Source organism: Stegodyphus dumicola, chromosome X1, assembly GCF_044657685.1.
Source record: "Stegodyphus dumicola isolate Sdum_Otavi_A_Nest chromosome X1, ASM4465768v1".
Lineage (NCBI taxonomy): Eukaryota > Metazoa > Arthropoda > Arachnida > Araneae > Eresidae > Stegodyphus > Stegodyphus dumicola.
This window is the reverse complement of record NC_140780.1, coordinates 86302919-86330772: the sequence shown is the minus strand read 5'-3', so window position 1 is coordinate 86330772 and position 27854 is coordinate 86302919. Positions and strand designations below refer to the sequence as shown.

The 27854-nt window shown below is 32.9% G+C and overlaps 1 protein-coding gene across 2 annotated transcripts in view; it reads left to right on the top strand.

Moving 5' to 3' along the window:
• Nucleotides 1-23360, top strand: part of Fur2 (furin-like protease 2) — a 234229-nt gene extending 210869 nt beyond the window's left edge. For both annotated transcript variants that reach the window (XM_085806945.1, XM_085806944.1), the window contains 5 exons: nt 4558-4740; nt 11652-11866; nt 15781-15884; nt 19913-20081; nt 20553-23360. In XM_085806945.1, the coding sequence (XP_085663071.1) occupies nt 4558-4740; nt 11652-11866; nt 15781-15884; nt 19913-20081; nt 20553-20869 (988 nt within the window). In that variant the 3' untranslated portion in view covers nt 20870-23360. The remainder of the gene's footprint in view (nt 1-4557; nt 4741-11651; nt 11867-15780; nt 15885-19912; nt 20082-20552) is intronic.
• Nucleotides 23361-27854: the final 4494 nt, after the last annotated feature.

Genomic DNA, 27854 nt, shown 5'->3' with positions numbered 1-27854 from the left:
TTTTGCTATAAATTTTGCTTGTAAGTGAATTTTTACAGTCGAAATTGCCATTTCCTTTCCTCATTGCTCCTTTATCCAGTTTGCAAGGTCGTTCTCTAGATTCGGCCACCTTACAGTACACCTTACAGTTCTTTTGGCTCGTTTCTGTTGTGGCATATTTTTAAGTTCTTTTTCAGTTCTCCAATGTCGAATATATCTCTTGTCCACTTCAAACTCTCGAGCTACTGCTCTATTTCCAATTTGTTCAGCACGTGAAATTACATTAAGCTTAAAACCAGCACTATAGCTTCTGTGCCGTTTAGGTGACATTTTCAAAAATTTTCTGCTCTCTTCTTACTTAAAAACTATCCAACAAGTACTTGTACCCAAACTGATGGGATCTCTATCTGGCAGAATGCCAAGAAAAATCGATTCATGCTGAAGGGGAAATACATCAGAGTTCGTTATTGCGAGGCAGGTGGAGTCGTGTTCGCCTTTGAAAAAAATTGCAGAAAAGGCAGGGGTGGGGAGAGGATGGGTCCTGGAAGATTTATCGAATGGCAGAGGAGAGGGACTAGTCAAACTGATGAGAATGTTGATATGAAAGGGGGAAGAATGTTGTTGTTCTGATATCTCATTTAGGGTGAATAAGACATGTAGGTCCATTCAAGGGAAAGAATGTAAACAAAATAATGTTCACAAAAAGCAACTGAGTGGTCTCATGTGTGGGAACAGCACCATTCTATGTACAATGACAAGGCCATCCAAACTATGTACACTGACCATACTAGGAAATATTTTATTTTTAGTGGACCTAAACGCCACATGGGTAGAAACGCCGCATCCACTGAAAATTTAAGTTTTAAACACGTAAACGCTGCGGCATTTCTTCCGGAAATTACAATAGTTATTTTGAGAGGAAAAAAAACTATGAAAATCCATGTTTAAATTATTGCAAATAATCAAAGAAACGTTTTGTCAAAGAATGTTTCTTCTTAACACGTGTTCCTCAATTTCCTGTACACATCGCTGAGAGGGAAATTCTGACCACCAGGTTCCGTTGCCAAATCTCTTGGCGAATTCTCCCTCTGATTTCTAGCGGCATAATAGCATTACGTTTATGGAACCTTTCTTTCTTATATAGATGTTATTTGGTTAGAACACGGAGTATAATGAAACGGAGTACTTTGGTTAGAAACACGTATCGTTGTACTCTGTAGGTTAGAATAACCTCCATATTCTATTCTAACCTCCATGTACTGTACACATTGTATTTAACGACATTATGATGAGCAGTAAATGGGTCATTTTGGTGTTGGAGACACTTTTCAAAATCGTTGCAAGCCCTTAACCGTATACTAAGATTTTACCACAAAACCTTTTTAACTTTTTTTTTTTTCCTTTTTAATAAGTGCCTTATTTTGTCATTTTGCAGTAAAACAAAAAAAATAGTAGTCAGTCGTCTAGGCTAACCATTAAATATAACTACATTTCCTAAAATATCGTTGATTATTCTAATTCAATTTTTAAGTAATTATCTTAATTTTTATGTTATTTGTATCATTTAATGACGTTTCTTCCCTCTAAATTTATTTGTTATTAGTAAATAATACTTTCAAATTTCAGGAAATTTTCTCTGGTATGATCCTGAAATTAATTGTTGCAGTATGTTGACATACCCTCACGAATTTTAATGCACATATTTTATGCTTATGTATGCTACTGAATAAATATAAAATACCTGAATTTATTAAAAAATATCATTAAATATATTTCTTTCTTTTGTTTAGCCTCAAAATGTCTGCAAAAAAAGACTTTTTTAATTCGGATGAGGCAGATTCTAATCTCAATCTTCAGTGGAGAAAACAATTCACATTATTGTTAAAATAGTAATGCTTGGGGGACTTTATATATATATATTTACTGTAATACGTGCTTCACAGCAATGCTCACCTATCGCAGCTTAGTGTGTTCACTTCGGACACACCCACAAAATGTAAATGGTTTGTGCAATCTTTGTGAAATTATACCTGCATACTCCCTTAGGCCTAAATAGACTGCCTACAATTTTTTTGGGTAAAATTCCAACTTTAAAGAGTAGTGTGCTGGAAAATGGTTAATGGTACTATGACTACTAATCAGTGGCATTACCAGAACTCTTGAGTCCCTATGTAAAAAAATTTCTTAGCCTACCACCTTCTACCTACTTCTCTCCAACCGAAAAGTTGATCCTTCCAGAAGCCAACATTATAATGATGATTTTTATCGGATCTGGATTAATAATTAAAAAATCTGATATAGACACCATGACTTCTTTGTATGGCCTGTTTAATTATATGCATTTTTTTGTTCCACTTCATTTAAACATACGAGGGTTGGAACTTTAATAGTGGCAACACAGCTCGAAATATGCTACGCAACAAAACCAAAGAATATCGCGTACACCACACGTAAACTACATACCTACCGTACCTCTCAGCAAAAAGACTTGTCCTGCCTACGTCACGCGCATGCGGAGTGACGTGAAGAACGGATCCTTGTATTAGCTCGCGGTCTAAAGTAAGTGTTGTCAGGATGTTTTCAAAACAAGAACAACGATGTTATTTGTTATTTAAAAATTTAATGTGCCAGAGGTTGTACAGCACGACAGTGTCATCAAGGGCTTCAAGAGGCTTGCGGGGAATCTGCATTGCCTTACAGAACCGTAGCAAGATGGTTGAAAGCATTCAATGAACGACGCCAAAACGTGGCAGACATGCTGCGGCCAGGTCGTCCGAGTGTCAGCGATGCAGGCATGCAAGCTGTTGCCGCACTAATGGACAGTGATCGCCGCCAAACGATTCATCAGCTGGCCGGACAAACAAGATTAGTGCATACGACTGTGCTGCACATTCTGAAGGAACGCCTGTCCATGAGAAAAATTGCTTCACAATCGGTTCCACATTAATTGATGGAAATGCAGAAATGGCTACGATACGATGCTGCCCGAACCTACCTGGAGCGCTATGAGCGCGAAGGAGATGCTTTTTTACGCCGTATCATTACGCTGGATGAGACTTGGGCCCGATTGTACCAGCCAGAACTGAAACGCCAATCAAACGAATGGCGTCATCACGGGTCACCACGATGTTCGAAATTTCGTCAGAACCCCAGCAATGTGAAAGTTATGGTGATTCTCGTGTACGACTGTGATGGTGTCATCCTAATGCATATCGTTCCCCCACAGCAGACCGTCACTGCGCAGTATTACTGCTCATTTTTGGAGCACAATCTTCGACCAGCTTTGAGAGAAAAATGGGAACACTTTCTGCAGAACGCTCCTCTCATTTTGCATGACAATGCTCGGCCGCATGCAGCGCAAGCTGTGACTGATTTGTTCAAGCGATGGGGCTGAGAAGTGCTTTACCATCCACCATACTCCCCAGATCTAAGCCTTTGTGACTAAATTCCTAAGATGAAGGGGAACCACTTTGTGGCACTCGCTTCCAAACTGTTCGTGAGATTCTTGCGGCAGTAGACCGGTCCATTCGAACTATCAACAAAACAGGCGCTGCTACAGGTATTCTGCGGCTTCCACATCATTGGAAACGGGTTGTACACAATGCTGGCGACTATATTGAAGGACTGTAAAACATGATGACATGAATCACTTTTGTATTCCTTGTAAATAAATATTTGCCACTATTAAAGTTCCAACCCTCGTATTTCATCGATTGATTCTAATTTGGTTAACCAGTCCCTAAAGGCAAGTTGAAAATGACATGAAAAATTGCAAATTTTGAATTAAATATCTCAGTCAGTTTTTTGTCACACAGAAGTCAACCATCTTATAATTTATTTTTTCATGAGTATAAAACTTTCCCAAACATAAGTATAGAAACTAGGAGACCGCATGTAAAGTTAAATTTTGTTATTTGTCAAAAAGTTGTGTTTTTTTAAATTTGGGATTGCCAGTTCATTGTGTGCCGTGACCCCCCCACAGAGCAACGTGAAATTGATAAACAGATTTCGGAATGGTTAGAGAAACAAAGGAGACTTTATCCATTTTTTGCAGCAATTCCACTTTTTGTTTGATGGATATCGAAACATGCTTTCGCTTTGTAGATTCCTTTGGCAGCTCCAGCATCGGAAATTCTATTTGACATAATCGAAAGTTCCAACTTACTTTTATAAAATTGCTCTAACAGTCTGCAAAAAATAATAAGCCGGATCCAATTCGAAGATTAAGGAACAGCGCAGTCTGCAACATTAACTGAAATAGATAATTAGGTAATTTTAGCTTAGCTTATACCGTCCGTTATACATTAAACACGCATGCATAAACGTATTATGCACATGCACAGAAAGTTTGTAGCTTTGAGGTCCGGATTATAGATCATTCCGGATTATGGGTATCCGGATTAACAACTTTTAACTGTATATATATATTGATATAATTCTACAACATGGTGTTACCTAGGCATCCAGGGTTCCTCCCCTGTATTATTACATTGAAGAAACTTCATTGCTTGCATGAAATATATATTACATTCATATATGAAATGTATATTACACATTTCTCCTTTATTTAATTCATAGATATTTATGGCTTGAAGGTCAGTGTGTAAGATCATGCCCTGATGGATTCTTTGCTAAGAATGGTGGTTGCACTCCATGCATTGAAATGTGTTCTAAATGCAAAAATGAGAAAAATAACTGCATAGCTTGCAAGCATGATCTTTTGTTATACCATGGATCTTGTGTTGCCTCTTGTCCTTCTGGGTAAGTTTTGCTATCAAATTTATCTTCATATTGATATAGTTAATTATTTGTGTGATTTTCTTGTATACCTGTTTTGACTGTCATTTGGAAGTATAGTATGTTTTCAGCATGTCTAAATTTCTGTTTTGCCTGAACACCCCTTTCCCCTCTTTTCTTTTATGTTTATGCGTTCCTTTTATGTTTATTTATTTTGGAAGTGGAGAATCTCAACTGAAGTAGTTAATTGAAAAGAATTAAGAGTTTATTACCACCCTCAGACATATAGGATTTAAATATTATGCTGGTAGGGTAGATTTATTTTCTCGCAGTTAGACTAAGGGTTCTCAACCAATGAAAAAAGATAGCAGTTTGGGAATGATTATTTTAGGTGCATATTCATTGTGGTTGGAATTACATGTTACGGATGTGCTGAAAATGTTCAACAGAGGCAAGTGCATTGAAGACGATAAAAGCATGTATATTTATCAAAAATATATGGAATAATAGTTATGCATTAAATAATATGTATTTTTAAAATATAATGAACCTTAATAAAACATCAATATTGAAAAGCACTTTTTTAAGAAATCATCACTGCAGGGAATCATATTAATCTGAAATCTTAGGCTATTGTTGAAAGGTTCTTCTTAGAGAAACTTCTGAATTCTGGTACTGAAACATGTCATACTTGTGAGCAATTTCACTCCTCATACAATATAATGACTTTCTGTCAAGAATGTTTGTAGTTGATGCTATTAGCTGCATGAAATGTTGATTTGAGTAGTGTGAGGATGTCAACATTCCATATTTAAGAATTTTAACGCTTTACATTTAACTTTTATTCCCAGTGCTGTTCTGCATTTGATAGTTTTCACAGCAGATGTTTGAAACAAAATATTTTTGAGAATTCTGGAGTTTAAACTATAACAATTTTTACCAAATTTTATTCCAGTTATGATATTTATTACATTGAACTTTTTTAGATTAAAAAGAATGATAAATATTTTTTTCTTTCACATGTTTATGAATTTTATTTTCGAGTGTAGATTTTAATTTCGAAGTGTGAGTCTGTAGAAGAAGGAAAATGTATATTTAGCAAGGAAAAATTGTTGAAAGGGAACTTACGAAGAAATAGTTTCCAAGCAGATAGAAGCCATTAATAGGAATTGTTAACAAAACAGTTGGAAACTTTTTTTTCAAACAAAAAAGCTTAGGAGGTAAAAGCTCCTTGTTCTCTTAAAGTATGAATGACTGCCAGAGAACAGTTTTGCAAGTTTCATTGTCTTCTGTTTTGCCTCTATCAGGAATAGCTGCAGAAGCTTCACTTTTACAAACTACCTGTGAAATATTAAAATAGGTAAAAGGAAATTCTGCTAACTAATGTGGCACATGAAAGTGAGTTCAAATTTTGCAAGGAAGCCTTTGTTCTTGACACATGAGTGGGAAATGATTATATTTTGAATTATAAAATGTTTAGTTGTGTATGGTTCTAATAGTTGACTCTATCATCATCATAATGTGGGGAAGGACAAAATTTTCTTTTGTGATGACAAATAGCTGTCATCATAGTGAATTTCAGAGTGGACGGATTTTAACCTATTAACTGCCATGATCCCCATGTGGGAATTTGTCTTAGTAGTGGAAATTTGGTAACTTTAATTAGGTTGGCAACAATGGTTACTTTTTTACATTGTTTAAATCTTTCTCAAGCTTTTGCATGAGCTGTTAAGTGGTAGTTTTTAAATGAGTGAGGTAGAGAGTATTTTTTGTGAGAAGTAAAATTTTTTTGAGTTTCAAGATTTCAACATTTACAAAACGCCAGTATGTCATATTATTATATACACTGCACATGCACACAAAAAAAAGGCAGGGCAGTTCTATATCTCTTGTTCTACTGGGCCCGTTGACGAAATTCAAATTTCATTTTCTATATCTCAAAAGCACAACTTAGGATATATATTAGCTTTATATATAGCTTTGTTCTGGTATAGGTATTTTGACACAAAATGGGACTTTTTCTGAAATAACATACAGATTTTTTTCCCATATTTCGATTCTACACTTCAAATTATGCCTAAATATAAAATTTTGTAAAATTTTGTGCGAAATTCAAAAAATTATTTTTGCGCATTTTTTTCAATTTGAGCTAAGAATAATTCACTTGGCGAACTTCTTAATATATGGCAAACTATTTTCCTTTCCCTTCCATTGTGCAGGAGTGGAAAAAAAGTCGCATCGTTCCTACCATTTTACATTGTGGATGAGTGGGGGGAAAGTCAAACTGTTTCTACTTTCATATAATTTTAACAAAGTGCGTAAACCACATTTTCATTATTATCACTTTCAACAAATATGCCAAATTTCAAAACGCGCCAATATATAAATTCCCATATATCTTTGGAAATTTTGAATAAAAAGCGTAAAAAAATTATAGGGTATAATTCAATTTTTTTTCGAAAAATTTATAAAATTTATTGAAAAATACAACTTTTAAAAATAAATCATAAAAAATGGTGAATTTTATTTGGAATGAACCTAAATTTTGAACTGTGTAGGAAGGAATCAAATAAGTTTCATAAAAATGAGATACATACCAAATAGAATCAACATTGAGGAGTTAAAATTTTGAGAGCTAATTTTTTAAAAACTACTTGTGCGATTTTTACAAAACTTGGGAATTTGGTATAATTTGAGTTGTAGAATCGAAATATGGAAAAAAGTTGGCATGTCATTTGAAAAAGTCCAATTTTGTGCCAGAATACCTATATTCGAAAAATGCTATATGTAAATCTAATACATATCCTGAGTCACGCTTTTGAGACATGAAAAATGCAATTTGAATTTCATCAATCAGCCCAGTAGAGTGGGAGATATATAACTGTCTCCCCTTTTTTTGTGTGTGCAGTGTACATCATTTCCAACTCCTGTGTACTGCCGTGTTCTCTAATGGCTTTAGAATGTATTTATAAACTATTTATTGTCAATGCGAATTTTATTTTTTGGTGAGGGCTTACTTGAATGTCAATCCCCATTTGGTGCTCATGGCAGATTCCAACTATATTTCATTTATATTCAAATTTCTAGTCTCTGTGTCAATCTAGACTCTCAGAAATAAATCTAAATTTTTAAAATTAAATCAAAGCATTTTGTTTTGCTTCCTGTGTTATTTGCTGTAAAATTTTCCTCATTATATAGGTTTTAAACTAATGCATGTGAAAAATTACTAAAGATCCTTTTTTAGTGCAAAAAGAGTTTATTGTTTGGAGTTTTCACTGAAGGTTTCATTAATGTTTGGATGTCATCCAAACAAAGAGTTTCATTAAATATCTTCCTCTAAGTAAATTCCAAGGGCTGTATAACACAGTTGACAACCTAAGTGTGAAAATTTCCATGTTAACACTTTACCGATCGATCGTGTATTAATCGGCTTTTTGTCGCCAATGTCTACTGACCGATAGCCCGTTAATGGGCTTTTTATTGTCAATGCCTACCGACTGATTGCCTATTAATCGGCTTTTTTTCATGAACACCTACTGACTGAAGCCTATTAATCAGCTTTTTTCTTCAACACCTACCGACCGATAGCCTATTAATTGCTTTATTCTTGGGGTAGCCATGGCAATAAACAGTTGCTATTTGCTGTATCATCTGCATTTTATTATTAGTATTGAGGTACATTGCTCACTTGCGTTAAGTGTGTTGCTTCGTAAACTTCCACATTTTCACACCATTTTTAAAAAATTTATCATTCACGATGAGCGAAAAAAATGGTACTGGAGAGTTTTATTGAGACGATTTATCAGATTGTTCTGACAGTTATTCAGGACAGGGAGAATCTGTGGGTGAGCGGCCGGTCGGATGTGCGTATGCTGTTGAACCGCCAGCGGTCGGCAAAATGTTATATTGGGTTGCTTCAGTTTCAACTTTATACTCTGCCTGTTGTGAGGCTATTTGTAAAGTTTAGCATAGATAGCCATATAAATTAGAGGTTATATGTTTCATGATAAAATCCTTATATTTACATTTATTTTCTTCATTTTTATATGTGGTTGCTTTTAAATGCTATGCAATAAAAATATTATTTTTTATAAATATGATGTGCAATAGTTATGGGTTCATACTACTATTATTCTTATATAATTAATTTATTATTTATTTGGTATTAGTAAAAAAAAATGAAAGTCATTCATTTCAAAATTTAAGCTGAAGTCATTCTCAGATAGAGATATTATAGAAAGAATATACTTTTATTTTTTTCTAAACTAAGTTTGAGTGCTTGAGAAGTTTTAAAATTTCTCATACTGAAAAATTATTCTTAGGCAGAAGCAGTTTGGAAATATTAAGCAAAGTATTTTAGTCTGAATGGTCTGAGAAAGTACCTTAACCTTTTCAGGATGGGTGTCCCATATACGCATTCCCTAAGAACGTCTCTTACAGCCGGGAGTAAAGATCACATTCAGAGGACGGGGGATGCGTATACGCATTTTAAGCTGGAATGTTTTTCTGAAGGCCACTAGATGGCATCCTGTGTCCATTACTTTTGAAATGAACACAGTTTTAGGTTCCTGACCTTGAGTTTGATATATTCTGTTGACTTTGGTATTTTACTCATCAGCTGTTCGAGGGTGGGGGTGGGGCGGAAGGGAAGCGTAAACGGAGGCGGGCTCTTTAAATTGCTGCATGCTAATGAAAACATTCTCGTATCTGATTTATATCCAATTCCTTTTTTTATTCTATTTTTTCCCTCTACTATGTACGGTCTTTTAGGGTTACTGTGCAGAGTTTTTTTACGTTTTGCATTGCCTTCAGATATATTTCCATTCCTTCTTTTTTTATTTAGGAAAGCCTCACCTCCAGTCTATTATGACGGAAAGGCGCTATTTATCAGAGGAAGAATACACCCTAGTATGGTTAGTGAATCATTTACTAACGCAAAGAGAATTCTGATTCATTTTCTAAAGAGTTAAAAAGTGATACTTTTTCTAAGAGTTACAAAGTGATAACTTCTCTGTGCTTCGAGATTTACCACACTCGTTTTCATTTTAAATATTGTTACTTCTTACTGTAAATAGTCTTTATTGTGTTCTTTTTATTAATTTTAAAATTTATTGATGGATTTTATCAATTAAAACTTTGGAATAATTTGAATAGTGCTTCCGAAAATTATTTTAGAAGATAAGCAATTTTTTAAGTATATTTTCATGTAAAATAAAGAAAAAAATGTTTTAAGGGCTAATTTTAACATATATAAGAGCTCAAGTAATAATCTAAAATGATACCAAAAATTACGATGCTAGAAGGGAAACTTGTTTTTCTGATTTTTGTTATAAAATTAGGCTTAGCGATGCAAAACCTCCATCCTGTACGGTGACTGCCTTCGATTCTCTTCCGTCCCGCACGAGCGTCATAAACAAAGGTGCGCCATCACGAAAAGGTTAAAGTGAATTAAATGAACATATGTCAGACAAAACTGCATTTGCTAGAGACATAATAAAAAAAAATGTTTCTTGTGTGGCACAAAGTGGGAATGAAATGGCTAAATTGCCATTCAGATATCCAGCAACATAAATTTGAAAGTGATTGCTGTAAATTCTTAAGTTCTAAATAGAAATGATAATTAATGTGTCTTCTAGGACTATGTAAAGACTAGATGAAATTTAGTCTGCCTGTATAACAATTTGTTCATGAAAAAAAGCAGCTGTTTCATTTATTTCTGAAAGTGAAATTAACATTTACTTTCAGACTCAATTCTAAAAAAATATATATTTTGATTATAATTAATATCCAAACTGCCATTTGTTTAAGTAGGTCCAGGATGCTCTTAGTTAAAGTTGGATAGGAGCTTAGGCCGGCAGCTCTGGTGTGCTGTGCCTTAATTGAATAAGCCAGGCTTTTTTTGGATTGCTTATTGCTTTAATTACAAGCCATTTTCTACTTATGTTTATTAGTTTTGAGTACTATAGTTTTGATGTTCATTTGGGATAGGACAAGTTATTGCCTGTTGTAAAAGTATAGAGTTTCCAATTCAAGGATGTCTGTTTCTACTGACTGTTAAGGGGAGTGTGGTAGTAACTGTAGAGTGTGCTGCAAGACATTGGTCAAAATGAAAAGAATGCATGAAAATGATGAAGTGATTTAAATATGCACATGTGCATATGAAAGTGATTGGCTGGGAGTAGGGAGCATAAGTGGGCTAGTATGAGCATTAGCTGAAGGAAGTAAAGGTGACTTTCAGAACTATGCGATTTAGAAGGGATACTCTGAAATTTAGGAATGACGTTAGTTTGGTTATGTATTTTAAGAGCCCAAATAGAAGAAAGCTGTTAACTCAAGGTGCACAAAGGAACACGATATGTTTTGGCATTGGTATCATTCTAGATACCATAATCAAGTGGCAGGTAGTACCACTATTTACTTTTTCAATATTTTCAAAAATTTCTTAGCAGTTTTGCCATTAGTTCATGTAACTATGTGGTGGGAAATTTAATATGAATTCAGCTTAACCACTTGGAGTTTGTAATTTGTCTGAATATAGTACACTGTTTATCAAATAGTAGCCTTAGGCAGGTAGCTTTTGTGTACTTTGCCTTAACTTTTTGAACAATCCTTTTTTGGATCCATTATGCTTTAATCACAACAGAGTCTCTCTTGTTTATCCCTTTCTTAGCTTGGAAGATGACCTTGTAAGGTATTTCTCCTGCCTTCCTAGCGTGCCTTCGTGGTGTAGTGGTCAGCATTGAGCCGGTATTTCAGAGGTCTGTGATTTGATTCCTGGCGAAGGCATTTGCTAATTTTTCAATCTTTCTTGCTTCCAAAATTATCTAATTTCTCTACAACCTTTTATGCATTTTTATATAATATGGTGAACATTTTGAAATATATCAAATTTCTTAAAGCATTAATAGGAAAAAAAGTTTTACCCTTTTTTTCAGGTATTTTAATAATGGCAGAGGCAGGTGTGAAGCGTGCGATTCTACATGTCTGCTTTGTACTGGTGGATCAAATTTGAATTGTACTACTTGTCCAATGGGCCTGTATCTTGTTCATAATAGTTGTCAAATTAAATGTCCAGATGGCTACTTTTCTGTGGTGAATGAAGATTACAGTGAATGTTTGCCTTGTCATTATACATGCAAAACTTGTACAGGTGAGCCAATTTATAAATAATGAATATATATCTCTATGCATGGATGTTTTGAGATTTTTGCTTGTAATAATAGCTTTTTAGTTTGCTAGAAACAAATTTCTTTTCACTTTTGTTATAAACTTCTTTGTGTTTTCCATGTATGTTAAAAATTCATTAGGTTATTCTTTATTGTATTATGAAATGTATGTCAGTGCAAAGAAAACTTATTAATTATATGCTGTTGGATTATACTAAGAAGATGATCATTTTATAGTGTTTTATATTGTAGCATGCATGATTTCTCTAAAGTTACATTGCAGGTTATGTAAATCAGGGTCCTTAAGAATCTTTAAAAATCCTTAAGTTTTTTAAATCGGTTTTTGGTCTTTAAAAAAGTCCTTAATTTCGGCCAAAATAGGCAGAAGGTCCTTAATTTTAATCACCTGAAATTTCTGATTGTTTTTATGTGACTGTTATTTTGAATATGAATTAGCATTTTGGAGGAATATTTTTTCAATAGGTAAATGCATTAATGTGTTATAATTTGTTCCTATTTCTAATATAAATGTGGAATAGAGTTTCTGAGTAACAAGTGAGACATAAGCATTTCGAAATTATTTCATTTTTTCTAATGAAGAGTTCTTAAACAACTTTTTGCTTTTGGGATGTAAATTCTTTTATTAAACGGTTCTAAATTTGGTGACTTATCAACATTTTGACGATTTTAAGATCAGTTTCTATAGAAATTTTTTAATTCCGAGATCTGGGAATTTTTTGACGACTTTTTTAGAACATTATGGCATTGATAAATTTCATTAAAATAATGGTAATGTGTTGTAATTATATTTAAGTAATAACATTAAAGTAAAGCATTTTTATTTTTCGCTGTCATATTATAAATTCCATTTTGGCCACTTATTATACAATATTTTGAATCTGAAAAATAAGCAAGGTATAATGCTATAGCAACGCAATTTACGAAACAGTTCTTAGCAATAGCAAAATAGCTATGTAATTAATTAAAAATTTCTTTTTAATTTTTTCATGGTATGAGTTTTCCCTTGTAATTGTCTCAGAATATTCAGAATAGGCATCAGTTTTCTCTATAAAATTAAGTTTTCACTTTTTTCCTCCGATTTTTTTTTTCAAGATATTTCTGGCTTTTTGCTGTTACAGAATTGATAGGGGTAATTTTCTTTAGGATTTTAGACATTGCAGCTTGGAAAGTTTAAAAAGATTTGAAGGCAAGATTTATAGACCCACGATTCTAAAAGATTCCAGAAAAATGTGACAAAATGGAAAATGTCTCCATGGTATTAACACATAATTTCTTACTTTTTTGGAGAACGTCTGGAAGAACAATGAAAACATAATAGTTGAATGTTTTACTTTTGATACTAGAATTTTTTTCTTAACATTTTTATCTTCTCTTTATTTTCTCTACTTTTCACTAGTCACAAGCATGGAAAATATAAAAAATGCTTCTAATCTTATCATGTGGATAGGCATTATAGAAAAGAAGCTTTTTATTAATAAAGAAATTAAAAATTGACAATTTAAAATATTCATCTAATATGTCTTAATGCATCATGCACAGGGCTGGCACTAGGCATTTTCCCACCTGATGCAATCTCTGTGGATCCTAAATTCTGCTGCTTGGTGCCTTTCTAAATTCTGCCTCCAATGCCTGTTCCTAAAAGTTTTGCCATTTCTACATTTTGTTGCTTGATGTGTCACCAAGTTCTAAAAATTTGCCACACCAGCTCTGTAATTGGACTTTACTTATTTCATATTTCTTCTGAATTTTCTTATTACTAGAGAAATAAAACTAGCAGCTTTTTCTATACATTCTAAATGCATTTAGTTTTTTTTTAGAATTACTGAAATCTTTAACTATATACAAGAATTCTAAAATGAAAAGGAAACGTGGAAGAAAGAAGCCGAATACATAAAGAGAAAGAAAATTATTCTTCAAAGATATGTACAGTTATTATGTAAATTACCCATTTGTTTACATCAGCCTTTACTATAATTTCCTACCAGAATACAAATCACTTAGACAGTTTTTAAACTGAGGTTTTTGGAGTGTAAGACAAGAGTGTGTTTCTGATCTCCACTTGTTCCATGCATTAGTTCCTGCCAGGTCTTATAATTTGTAATTATTCATCTTTGCATAACCGCTGCTGACATTTGAATTTGTTATGATGATAGAGTTACTGAGCCAACTTAAGATGAAATTAAATTGTATAGTCTTTGACCACTAGTCCATATTTTTAGCTTGAATTTGACTCTTCTTGTTTAATTACATCACTATGAGCTGTAATTGACTTTGTTAGCATAAGAACATGCCTTTATGTTCTAATATCTTTTTAAATAAGAAGCTTATTTCTTTTTAAATAAGAAGCTTACCTGTCTGACTTTGTAGTTACTTTCAGACATAGCAGTAATTTGCTTCACATCTGTTGGGGGGGGGTTGGACTGTTTAACTCTTACCAGCTCAAGTAAAACACTCATAGGTACATTGTGTAGAGGTTGACAGGTTAGGAGATAAAACACGCAGAAACTTAGTGAGAACATTGTTTTGCATACTGAGACAAATTTCTAATTGTTAGGAAAATTGCTTAAAGAGAAGGAAATCTATATACATTAGCCAAAATGTCTGAGTAGGCTTCAAATTAAAAAGATGCATAAATATTTTGTTGAGTGTTGTTGTTACAAAATATAAATGGTTTGTATCTTTTAATGTGTAATTATCTAATATCATTTAGGGATCAATATCATAAATTACATGTATTTTAAACTGTGAAACTTTATTAGATTGTGATTTTAATAAGGAAAGAAGTAAGATTTAATAGTGACCATGTAAATCCATAATGACTGAGGTTAAATAATACCTAATTTAATTATAACTAACTGCTTATCCTTAAATATTATCTCTGCATATTAAAGCGAGTTATTGCCTTTCATTTAACCCTTACCGTGGTCGCAAGATAGAACACAGAAATGTCAAAATTCATGTAAAACTTATTCTCTGCATCTAGTGAGACTTAAAATAATGCACAACTTATCACCTTTGGTGCCTTAGTGGACTGTTAGAACCTTAACGTATATTAACTGAGTTACAACCCCTGGAACTGTATACGAAGCTGCGACACTAGCTCGTCTGACAGAGCCCAGCTAACTTTCAAAACTTGGCAGCCATGCTTATACCAGGTTTGTTCTGATCAGCAGGTCTCTCTGTAGGCAAGCAGGAGTGGTGACAACAGCCAGTCTTTTGTTTTGAATCATGCTGAATGTGATTTTACATCTCATTTTAACCTATGACATTGGACATAAAATTTACTTGCTATTAACTAAACCTCTAGACTAAGTATACAGAAAAATGAGACATAAAAGGGGGGAAAATATATAAATCTAACTGTTAGTAAAACATAAATAAAATGTCTCTAATCTTCTTTCAAACTATTACTTATTTCAAACTATATCCAACTATTATACGTGTAAAATATTTAATGCTAGCTGATAAACTTTATAAAGTGGATTTTATACTCAAATTTGTTTTATAGTTATGTTTATTAAATTATGTTTAAGAAGAATGCATCCTACTTGCAAATCTATTTTATTTTTAGAGAGTTATTAAAAAAATGGAGTTCAGACATAAGTTGATTGAATTTTAATTGAATATATTCAGCTCCCATTTACTGATAGGTCCTTAATTTTTTTCATTAATGGTCCTTAAAAGTACTGAATTTCCATGTGGAGAATGTGTACAAACCCTGTAAATCTGTAGTGAATAATGAATTTAATACTTAATGACTGCTGCTTAATATTGCTTAATTCTATAAAAGTTAAATTTGTATTTCAGAAGAAGAATTTTTTTTTTTTTTATGTTAGACACATAAAAATTTGTTATCAATTTTGTTAATGTATTTCAGATTATGGACCAACTTATTGTGTTAGTTGTTATGACAATGCATCATACTCAAACGGAATATGTTTGCCCTGCTCTGATGGAGAGTTCTATAATAGAATTACCAAAGTATGTATACACATTCTGCTTTATAACTGATGATTTTTTAATGATTCCATATTAAAATCAACACACTCAAATGTGATTCTCTGAAAAAAGTGCAGTTTTGTTGCATAATAACTATTCAAGTGGTAAATGTTTTAAATGTCAAAAACTAAACTTCTGTGAAGAAAATTTATTCATTATAGTTTGTTTTTTACATTAATTTTAAATTTAATTTCAAAAGCGTATTGTAATGTAATTAATTTTGCAAAGTTTGAATGTTTGTATAGCTAAAATAATTAACAGAAACTTGTTTCATATGTAGCTCTTATGATAATACTCTTCATATATAAAATCTCTGTTGAATTACAAATTAATGATATTTTATGCCATTTTATTTGATAGTCACTGTCACTTGAACAATGTTGTTGCATAAAAACTTTTTGTAAGTAATTTTGATGCATTGTGTCTTGTGCAGCCTTTATTATTAAAACTGTTGATTGTAGATATATACTTTCAGTACAGAAATATTTTCAAAAAGGCAAATATTCATATTTTGGCATTTTGAAATTAAAAAAATTAATTTTGGAAAAATTGTGAAGTCTATATTCTTAGATGTTTCTTGCATTTATATAGTTATTTTTACCATCATTTCTGGAAGAAATGCAGCGTTTAAATGTTTAAAACTTAAATTTTCAGTGGTTGCGGCGTTTTCTACAGATGCAGTGCTTAGATGCCCTTAAAAAGGATATTTACTTAGATGTCATTGTATATAGTTTGGATGACCTTGGTTGCTGCTCCCAACAAAAGACCACTGAGTTGTTTTCTACGAACTTTAATTTTTTTACATTCTGGTAAATTATGGCAAATGAAATGAACATAAATGACTTTAAAGGAGGGCCTTGCTGATGTAGCAGAATTATGAAAAGAAAAAATATTTCTGTGCATACTAGAAACAACAGTAGGGCAACAATTACCAATGATCTGGCTGGATAAAATAGCATCTTTTCTAAAATATGTGACAGATATTTTTGACAAAAAAACTTTTATCATAGATAATAAGTATTGATGAAATGGCTTTAACTTTTGACTGTCTTGCAAACAGAATCATTGATGAACCTGGTGCAAAAACTGTATCCGTGCTTACAACAGGGGCATGAAAGAATATCATTTACATGTGTGTTAATTTGTGCTGCAAATGATGGCAAGCTAAAGCCAATGATCATTTTTAAAAGGAAAACTATTCCAAAGAGAGCTTTTCCTATATATGTAATTACTTGTGCAAACGAGAATGGATGGATGTGTGAAACAGTCATGCATGAATTACTACAAAAAGTTTGGCAGTGTCATAAGGGATCGTTTTTCCAACCAAAAGGATTTAGTAATTTTCGGGATGTCTGAAATGGGGTCTCAGTCATGCCTGTTTTGTAGGCACATTGTATTTTATTTTTGTGTATTGTTGCTGTTATCTCTACTGTTTAAATTCAAATCTAAAACACCCTCATCACACATGTAGTAATTACAGAGTGTGCTGCAAGACATGGCGAAATAGTAGGAGATAATAAAATGAAGGAGACACCAGGTGTTATGTGGTAAAACATATGAAGGTGATTATTGGCAGGGAGTAGTGAGCATAAATAAGGCTAGTACGGGCATTAGCTGAAGAGGAGTAAAGGTTACTCTCAGAACTGTGATTTAGAAATAATACTCCAAAATTAGGGAAGGATATGGTTGGTAATGGTTTGGTTATGAATTTAAAGAAAGATGGAAGAAAAATGTTAATTCAAAGTTCACAGAGTATCACCATGTCCTTTAGCATTGGTATCATTCTAGTTACCTACCATCGCATTGTTTACTTTTGCAAAATTTTTCAAAAATTTCTTAGCAGTTTCACCCTTAATTCATGTAAATATTTAATATGAAATTTCACATGAATTCAGATAAAGCACTTAGTTTGTAATTTGCCTGAGTTATAATAGCACACTGTTCAAAATTAAAAAGCATTGAAAAGAAATTACTCTTAACTTATTTATTCAAAAATTATTGAAAACAATTCTTTCAAAATCTTTGTTTAACATAAATTACTATGTTTGCCAATTGCTTAATCTTAAAATATTGAATTAAAGTAAAATTTATGGAAATTTAAAAATAATAGAAAATTATTTGTATTTTGTAACCTTTTTTCTGTAATATAGTGTGTGTGTGGTAATCTGAGAGAAATGCAAACGTCACATCTTGATTTCTTAAAAATTATCAAACTGTTGATTGAGCTTTATGTAATTGCTTGTCACTCTTCTAAAAGTACATTTTTCAGTTCCTAGATGGTCTGAAAAGCATTTAGTTAGCTGCCTAAGTCATCCCACATATGCAGACTGTGTCTTGTTCACTTCAGACCACATGACTAGCAGCTCAATGTTCTATGTTAATTTTAGACAGCATTGCAAGTAGTGGTGCTGATGCACTCTTGTCATAAGTAGCAGGAGAGCAGCCATGTGGAATAGAGAGATATTCCCTATTTTTTTTTTTTTTTTTTTTTTTTTTTGTAATCAGAAGTGGTGGAAAGCAGCATGATCAGTATTGTGTATAGATGTCTCTGTTATGAAGTTCTGTTATTCTATTCATCAGTGTGTGTTGCTTTGTTTAAGCTTTCTTGAAACACAAGAATCAGCTTTGGATCGTCCGAGCATTGTTGGAATCATGTTGGATAAATGTTAATTGGACTCGGGGTCAGATTAAGATGCTACAAGTACTTAAGATTTTATCGCACCCACGTTCATTTGCTTGTAAGCAAAATGACTGGGTAAAGGTTAGTTTTTCCCCCATTCATTCTCTTGGTGTTGGTTTAAGTGTACCATACATTCCATGATAAAACCAGCAATGGGAAATTTTCTGGTGCCCCCTTTCCTGAGTCCCTAAGCACCTTTTTGTGGTGTCCCATTTTCTGGATAACCTTCACACATACTTATTTTGATTAATGGTTAACCCAGCATCGATTAGACCAGCTGGCCTTTTTCAGCCCAGTGATGCAACTTTTCGCAACTTTATTCATAAGCGTATGTATACACAAAATCAATTCATCCGTAGACTCAATAAAGGTTTGAAAAAATGTTGTCCATTGTCACAGTTACACTGTTTTTTTAACTTTGTGGCAGGCTACTATTTGGTCATTGGTGTTGAATGTTTTAATTATTTTCATATTTAGTCTTAAAACATTTGCATATGCATTTTCAGTCAGTTTGCATTCCCATCATGCTAGGGATATGTGTCAGTTTCTGATCATGCACTTGCTGTCTTAATCACCATTTGGGAGCAAAGTCTCACTAGTAACTGAGTGCATCCATATTTGATATGCTAAAACAAAAGGTTTTTATTTAAGGTAGTAATAGGTGTCATTAGGCTGCTGTGAAACTTGGTTGGATAGAATGTTATGAGTATCATATACTTTATTTATTATCAACAAAAGAGCTCTTAATACTTATATATAAGTGCTGTAAAAATGTATATGATTTGCTTTTGAATTTTTAAGCTTCATGCTTCTTTAATGCATATAAATATTTTTCACTTGCTATATTTAATCATAATTAGTCAGTATCATATGTTAAATTTTTATTTAAACTGTATAAATCATGACTAAATGTAAAGAAATAAAATTTATGAACTTGGGGCATGTCAGAATCCAAATATTTAAGGAAAGGAAAAAGGAAATTTTATTGTACATTTTTTTTTTGCATTTTAAGCTTAATAGTAAAAACCATTTGGGAGTCAAATGACATAATGAGAGACTTCATAACAGAACATCATTCTCACTGCACAAGTAGAAAATTTAGTCTATGTTCTTAGAATGCCTTTTGTATTTTTTATGAAAGGATTTAGTGCTTTTAGTCTCACTACCAGAAATTCAAATTTTTATTCAAGCACTGTCTTGTTTATAGGTTTTTTTTTATTTTCTTGAAGGTATAATCTTCAACTTTTAGGACACCTTGTTTAATCACTTTGTCTATAATCAGCCTTTTTTATTTGTCTGATGTTTTCATGCATTGCTTAACTTTCTACAGGAATGTGAAAAATGTGATGATAAGTGCTCCCAGTGTTTTGGTCCCTTTGAAAACACATGTTTGTCATGCCCGATGCCACTTCGACTTGATGAAGTAAAGCACACCTGTTTACCCTGCTGTGATGCATCATTGGTAGGCTCCGAATGTTGTACTTGCAGTCAAGACTTAGGTATAAATCTCTTCTTATTGACAGTATTAAAATAACCAGGAGTAAGGTTTTTTAAGGCTTATAAATATCTTCTGAAGATGGAATTTCAGAAAAGTTTCAAATTCTTAAAGGATTACTCCTTGATACATTTTGTAATGCATATAAGTTTAAACTATTTCTTTTTACTAACTGTTTTTGAACTTCAGTGTAAAATTACATGTATCTAAATGTAATTGGGGTAGTTATTTTTACTGATGAGAATTAATTTGAAAACTCACTTGATTATCATAAAGTGCAGGGGCAGTATTCTGAAGTGAAATATTTAATATTATGTGTTGAATGTTCCTCATTTTTAACTGCATCACTTTTTTTAAAAAAAAATTCTTATCAGAGTTTATTAGTCCTTGAAATGATTATTGAGTTACATTTTGTATTTGTTTGTTAGATTTTAGTATTAATATATTTCTAAAATGTATTTCCTTTTATATTTAGGTATATGTATAACTTCTGATCATCCACGGAGCATTGATGTAAATTTTATAGAATATGATTCGGAAGAAGTTGTAATTCCTCTTAAACATATTGTGCCGATTGTGATAACTATTTGTATATCTGTAGTTTTGTTATTTGTTTTACTGTTTGGAATTCTTCAAGCTTATTCAGTAGGGTGCTTTCGTTTTAACATTAAAGGACAGCATTATGAGTTAGTACCTAATCACAATACTGCAAAGTTTGAAGCAGAAATGGAAAAAATTTCTCTTACTCAAGATGACTTGGAAGATGAGGATGAAATTTATGAGAAAGTTTAGCAACTATAAATATAATTTGTGCCTGATGATCAAATAGTGTTGTCTTTCATCACAGTATCATAAACTTGACTTTGGAACTAAGATGAAATCAGAGCTTCAAGTGTATAATTTTTTTTATTAGTTACATGTTGAATGTATCTTATTTTTGTTATTCTGTTCAGTTAAAGTATGCATGAACTACTTACTCACTATTGCTGTTCATGAAATTTATTGTCCTGTATTTTGCTTGTCTTATAATACATTCCCTTCTTAAAATTTCAATATGCCAGTGTCATAAAAGTAATTGTTATTCACCATATAATTCAGTAATAAATTAAACAGAATATTTAATCTGAGTAAATAATCATATCAGAAACATTTAGTTTTAAAAGTTATGAAATGAAACATTTTTTATTGCAAATGCATTGCAAAGTTTGAACTGAGATTCTGCAATTTTAATACTGTAATTATATTTAGTTTGTTTCTGAGTTGTTGAGTCCATATTTCATGGAAGAATGTTTACCAGAGCCTCAAGGAGGTTGGATTTCTACTTCCACCCCAGTGTTGAGAGAGAGCACCCTGGGGGATGGTTTGAGGATCTCCCACTCCTCTCACCTACAACTATGCCGCAAAGACACTATACATTTACACACTTCTCTGCCTTCTGCGGGATTTGAACCTGAGCCCTACGGTACAGAAGTCACTAACACTACCCTGTCTGGGCAAAAATTATATTTAGTGAGATATATTTTTAAAAATTATTTCTGATGGTACCTGCGCATAATACATCTTATTATTTCATGATATTTATTATACTTACATAATGTGCTTCAGAAGTAATAGAAAGAATATTTTATCACTTATGTAAAGAATTCTATATTTGTTATGTTTTGTTTAAAAGTGAAATATTTTTACAAATGTCTGTATTGTCTGGCAGTATTTATTCAAAATTGAAATAAATGTATTACATCAAAGTGTTTCAAAACTTCAAGCTTATGAAAATCGACTATCCAGTTTATGATAGTTCTGTCTTTTACCAACATGAGAAAGTATTCAAGTGATCACAGTTTGAAAAACTTCAGTAAAAATTATTTCTATTGTAGTGTTCAAACAGATTTCACTCTTTTCTTTATGTGTTTTAAATCCTAAAACGTGATATAATACATATCATACTTCAAGATTAAAAACTCAAATACATAACAAGTGAAATCTGCTTTGCACTGAAAATCTTTTTAATTATTATACTTTTGATACAAGTTAAAAATTGTGATTTCTTCATAATTATTACTCTCTTACTCACTGCTAGTTTGTAAGTTCATACATAAAAGAGCACAAAAGTAAGAACGAAGATATGTATTTTCACTCAATATTGTTTTATGGAAAATGAAAAATGTTCTTTGATACGCAAAAGTGCGATTTAAAGACGGATTATTTTGGAATGAGTAAGTGAATTCTTTTTGAAGATGAGTGCTGATATATGTTCCATTGCTTGATAACTGCTTAAAAGTGTATTATTTGCTACTGAATATTGAAATTCGTTAAAAGGGATTGTGTTTTTCTGATTAAATTGTATTGTAAGTAGACTATTCATCAAAAATAAGTTTTAAGCAATTATTTTAAATAAGTTATCTAACTTTTCTCAATTTAAATTTTATCTTTTACATGAAATTATGCTCACATTCTTCTATACGAATCATTAATAGCTACTTAGATTCTACCTTATATGATTGGCAAAAAGCGTAGAGTTTGCAAATTAGGCAATCCTGTTGCTAAAATTGTCAGCAGTGTCAGAATTGTCAGATGTAACCGAACTCAAAAGTACTTACTACTTTGAATTAAATAAGAATGCTGTTGAAAATCTTCTTATAACTCTCATGTGGGAATAAATTGTTTTATTTCTATTAATTGAAAGAGAGTGATGGAAAATTCAGGTTAAATTTATGTGTATGTATGATTTCTGTTTTTGTGTATTCATTTGACGTCTAATTTCGTTTTGATAACTGAATGATTATTCATAATGAATGACTATTTTATCTTTTTTTAGATACAGTTTATTATCAGTTTTTTTGCTAAATTCAAGTCATTAGTTGTTCTAATTGTCATAATTATATGATTGTCTAGTGCAAGATTTAAATTATAATGTGTGGTTTAAATAAACGTAACATGGCTTGGTGTATTACGTGTAGTATATGTTTCTTATAATGTACAAAGTCATTGATTTTGTTCTGCTAGTGTAATCTTGTGTTTTGATAATCTTCCAAGATACTCTTTTAGAAGATATTTATAAATCTACTGTGTAATGATAATATAATTATTTGCATTTTACTTACTTTTTCTTGGTAGTGAACTGTATTAGATGTCTTCTATGAAAAATTGATTTACCTGATTTTTCAAATAATGTATTAAAAACTAAAAAAGAATTATTTAAACTGCACTACATATTGTTTGTAAAATTTAAAATGTACTGAAATTAACAATTATGATGAAATTAAAGTATATTTTGCATTAAGACATAGAAGTCTTTTGTTTATTACAAATATGCATTTTTGAAGCTTTTTGGTAATATTCTACTAAAAGCAGTGTAGGGCTTTATTATGCATTAAATTGCAGGACTACTTATAATAATTACAGGCAACTAAGCTGAAAGGAAAATTGATCGCCTCAAAATTAAGATTATTTGTCTTGAAGTTATGTATGACACATTTTCTGACAATACAGAAAAGGGAAATAATTACATCAAAATGAAATTCATTTTACATGTCCTAACTTGAAGACATATTAGGTTAATAATTTTTAAGATGTACAAGGTGGTAAGACATTGTTAGCATAAGTTTCCCTCACACTTACAAAATGCTTCACTCCTGTGAAACCCTTTATGAGACAAAATAGTGTAGAGCATAAAAGCTATTTCTGTAAATTTATATTGAATAAAATTCTAAATATTCTCAGTCTTAAAACATCTACTGCTAATCATGCCAAATAATGTAGTAAACATATTATATTAAAAGAAGGAATAATATGATAAAAATTAGCAAAAACAAATTCGAAAAGACATTGTTTAGTTCTATCCAAAATCAAGATGACAGTGAGTAAACTGGAAGGCTTAGGGATGATAGCAGTGATATTTTTTTTTTTTTTTTTTTTTTTTTTTTTGAGAGATAATTTGTATTCCTCAGATCACCCACTAATGGCGAAGTGGTGAAAGTTTTTCGAATATTGGTATTTCTTTGTTGTTCCAATTTTGGTAAATGGGCTGTGTCTGTGATTTTTGTCTTCATGTGGAAGAGGAATACAAGCTAGTTTCATTTCATGCGGGTCTTTTATAAAGGCATCCAGCCCCTCAAGCAGATTGCCCTTTAGTGCTTTGGCATATTCAAATAATCTAGGCAACATTTGCAGCAGTACTGAAAGTCAAAGTTTTTGCTGCGTATTTGCTTTCAGTTTTGCAAAAAAGAATTGCATGCTGTCCTTCATTTGTAGAAGAAACAGGCTGAATGACATTTCACTTTTCTCCTTTTCCTTGTGTAAAGGTCTTTTCTTTTCTTTCTTTTTTTTTTTTTTTTTTTTTTTTTTTGAAACTGTAAAACATATTAAAATTTAAAAATTGTATAGGTACAGTTGAACTTTCAGGTAGACAACTCTTGAATTCAATTAGCCTAATTCATAGATGATTTCAAAATTGAAAAATTAGTGGCTTCATTAAAACATTAGCTATGCATCAGTATGATCTCAGAACATACATAGAACAAATAAAAGAGTAATATTTTCGGAAATTCAGAATAATTTAATGTAGTTGTAAACATTAAAAATTCATTCTTTCAAACTTGAAACATTTCCTGAATTGCTTTCTGTTATCTAATTGCAAACATCTTGAAGTTAAATAATTTAGTAAAAGATTTTAATATTTCATCTCAGACCTCTGCCTCTCCTTGAAATATTTCTGTTGGCATAAAAGGGACTAGGGAATAAAAAAACTGTGATATCCTTAGGCATTAGAAACCAAACTACGCTTCTGAATTTGAATTTTTCTTTAATTTGACATGGCTAAAACATGACTATTTTTGCAGCTTCAAATGCTTTTATAATTGGAACTGTATAATGACGACCAACAATTGCAAAAATAAATGCCGAGTAAAGGGTGGATATATATATATATACTGGTGAAATAAATTAAGAGAATTTGGATATTTTATCGAATTGCATGAAAAGAATTGTACTGAAAGTAAAACCACTGCTTCTAGAGAAAAATGCAAATTGTGTACAGCAAATATGTAATCGTATATGTGTGCATAGGTACAGCCAGCAGAAAAGCAGGCTTTATATAAGTGCGAGAAGGGTAAGATGAAATTCGTTAGCTAGCACACCTTGGCGAGTTTCTTGGTGTTATCTTGCGGCATTAGGTTAAATTCACATAAGAACAGTAAAAATGAGTTACCACCAATGCTTAGATGATGGAAAGAGGTGGCGAATTGTGGGGAGGCTAGAGGCAGGCCAGTTACAAGTCCAGGTATGCAGAAAGTTTGATTTAATGCCCAGCATCATGTGTAACCTATGGAAACAGTTCCAGGATACTGGATCCATTGAGAGAAAGCCTGGGCTAGGTCATCCAAGAGCCAGGACAGCCAGAAAAGATCACTATTTGTCCATTTTAGCGAGGCATAACAGAGGGGATGCAGATTCTCAGCTCTCTCAGGACGTGTATGCAGCCACAGGAAACCGTGTAACAAGGTGACTGTTTCCAAAGGAGTGAATGAGAGGGGGTTGTTTGCCAGAAGACCGGCTGTGTGCATTCCGCTCACATCTACGGATAGGCGAGTTCAATTAGCATGGTGCAGGCAGCATAGGGATTGGAGTACGGAGCAATCGGCGGCCGTTCTGTTCACTGCCAAGTCCTGTTTTAGCCTAAACACCGATTCTCACCGTACTTTCATATGGAGAGAGCCAGGGACCCTCTACCTACGCTCCAATGTCTGCAAAATCAATAGTTATGGCGGTGGCAGTGTAATGGTTTGGACAGGCATCATGTTGGATGGCCGCACACCTCTCAACGTCTTTGACAGAGGCTCTGTGACTGGTGTGAGGTATAGGGATGAGGTCTTGAAGCCCTTTGTTCACCTTTTCTGGGCTGCAGTGGGCCCCAAGTTCCTCTTATAGGCCGATAACGCGAGGCCACATAGAGCTATTCTGGTTGATGAATTTCTCGAGAGTGAGGGTATTCGTCGGATGGATTGACTAGCCAGGTCTCCAAACCTCAACCCTATAGAGCGTGTCTGAGATGCTCTGGAAAGGGTAATTGCAACTCGCAACACCCCTTCGAGTAAAATCCAGGAACTGAAAACAGTGTTGCTGAATGAGTGGGACCAATTGCCATAAGCACTGATAAACTGCCTTATTTCCAGTATGACATCACTCTGTGAGCCCTATATGGCTGTAAGAGGGGACCATACCCCCTATTAACCCATTTCTTTTGTGTCTTCTGCAACCGCTGTTTCAGACCTTCAGACTCCCATGAGTGTTACACATGAACATGTGTGTTTAGTATAACTGTTGAATGTTTATTTTGTTTGTATTATATCAACCTATATTCACACCAAATTTTATTAAAATCTGTCCAGTAGTTCTGGAGATCGTAGATCAAATATGAAAATTCTCGTAATTTATTTCACCAGTGTATATATATTGTTACTGATTTCGAATACATGTAAAACATTGATGTGAAATTGTAGGTTTTTTATTGCATAATGTAACATGAAAATTAAAGAGGCGATGCTTTGCCGGAAAAGTAAGAATACAGGAGTCTATTTAATATTAAGTAAATGGCTATCTCGCTAAATTGGTGAGATATCGCCAAGATAGGAATGGCTCTGGCGACTTACTTTTGTCGCTAAACTTGGCAACATTTTGGTCCGGTCCCTGTATAACTGTAATGGGTGTTGTAACTGAATAACTCTAATTGATCCGTATGTAATTGCAAATGTATCCGGTGTTTATATGGCTTCCAGTAAGTTTGAGAAATGGAATTTAAAAGAGATTTCTCGGCGGCCAGGTGACAGACCGCGAGCATCTGCAGTCAATTGTTAGTTCAGAGTATTGAGATGTGTGTTAGCTTCGCTCTTTAGATTTGCTTTGTATTGCGCTGTGTTTAGCGTTCTTAGTACTTTGAAGTGTAATTACGAATTGTACTTTGTGGTACTGTGAAGATTTTTTCCGAGTATTTTTGTGGAAAGTTCCAGAACTGTGAAGTTTCTGTGTCCATTCAGTCTGTTTTTTTTTTTTTTTTTTTTTTTTTTTTTGTCAGAAGTGGGATTAAATGCTGGTTACAAGAGTGATGGAGGGGCAACTAAGATGGCTTGTGGCAGCCTTTGCTGTATTCAAAGAAGAGATGAAAGCAGGCCAAGTATGCGTTAAAGAAGAGATGCACTCCGTTCAAGCAATATGGACTGGGCTTCAAACCAGCTCAAGAAAAGATTGAAGCGTATCAAGAGGAAATGAAACATGTTAGAAAGCAAATTCGAGACTATAGAAAGCAGACAGGGTTGAAAATAAAAATGAAGAAATTGAAGAAGGAGTTTCTTCGGCCAAACGACAAATCAAAGAAAAAAAACTCTGCAGTCCGATAACAAATTGATGATAAGGTTTGTGCTGCTGTCGCCAAGGAAGTTGAAATTTTAAGAAATTCGTAACGGCAGTTGATCGCAATTCTAATGCCTTTAAATTCGAACGTACCGACCCTCTCTAAAGCTATCCGCATATGATGGAAAGATCTCCTGGCAAATGTATCAAGACGCAATTTTCTATAGCGGCAAACGCAAATAGATGAGATTCCGAAGCTAAAGCCTGCCATCTCGTTACTTCTCTGAGAGCAGACGCAGTGGATATCCTTCAAACTCTTCCTGAATACCAGATGCGAGGCTTCGAAGCTGTATCGAACGCTTTGGAGAGAAGTGTTTAAATAATTAGCAGGCGTCAGTTAATATCTCGACAACAGAAGCTTACGTAAACACTC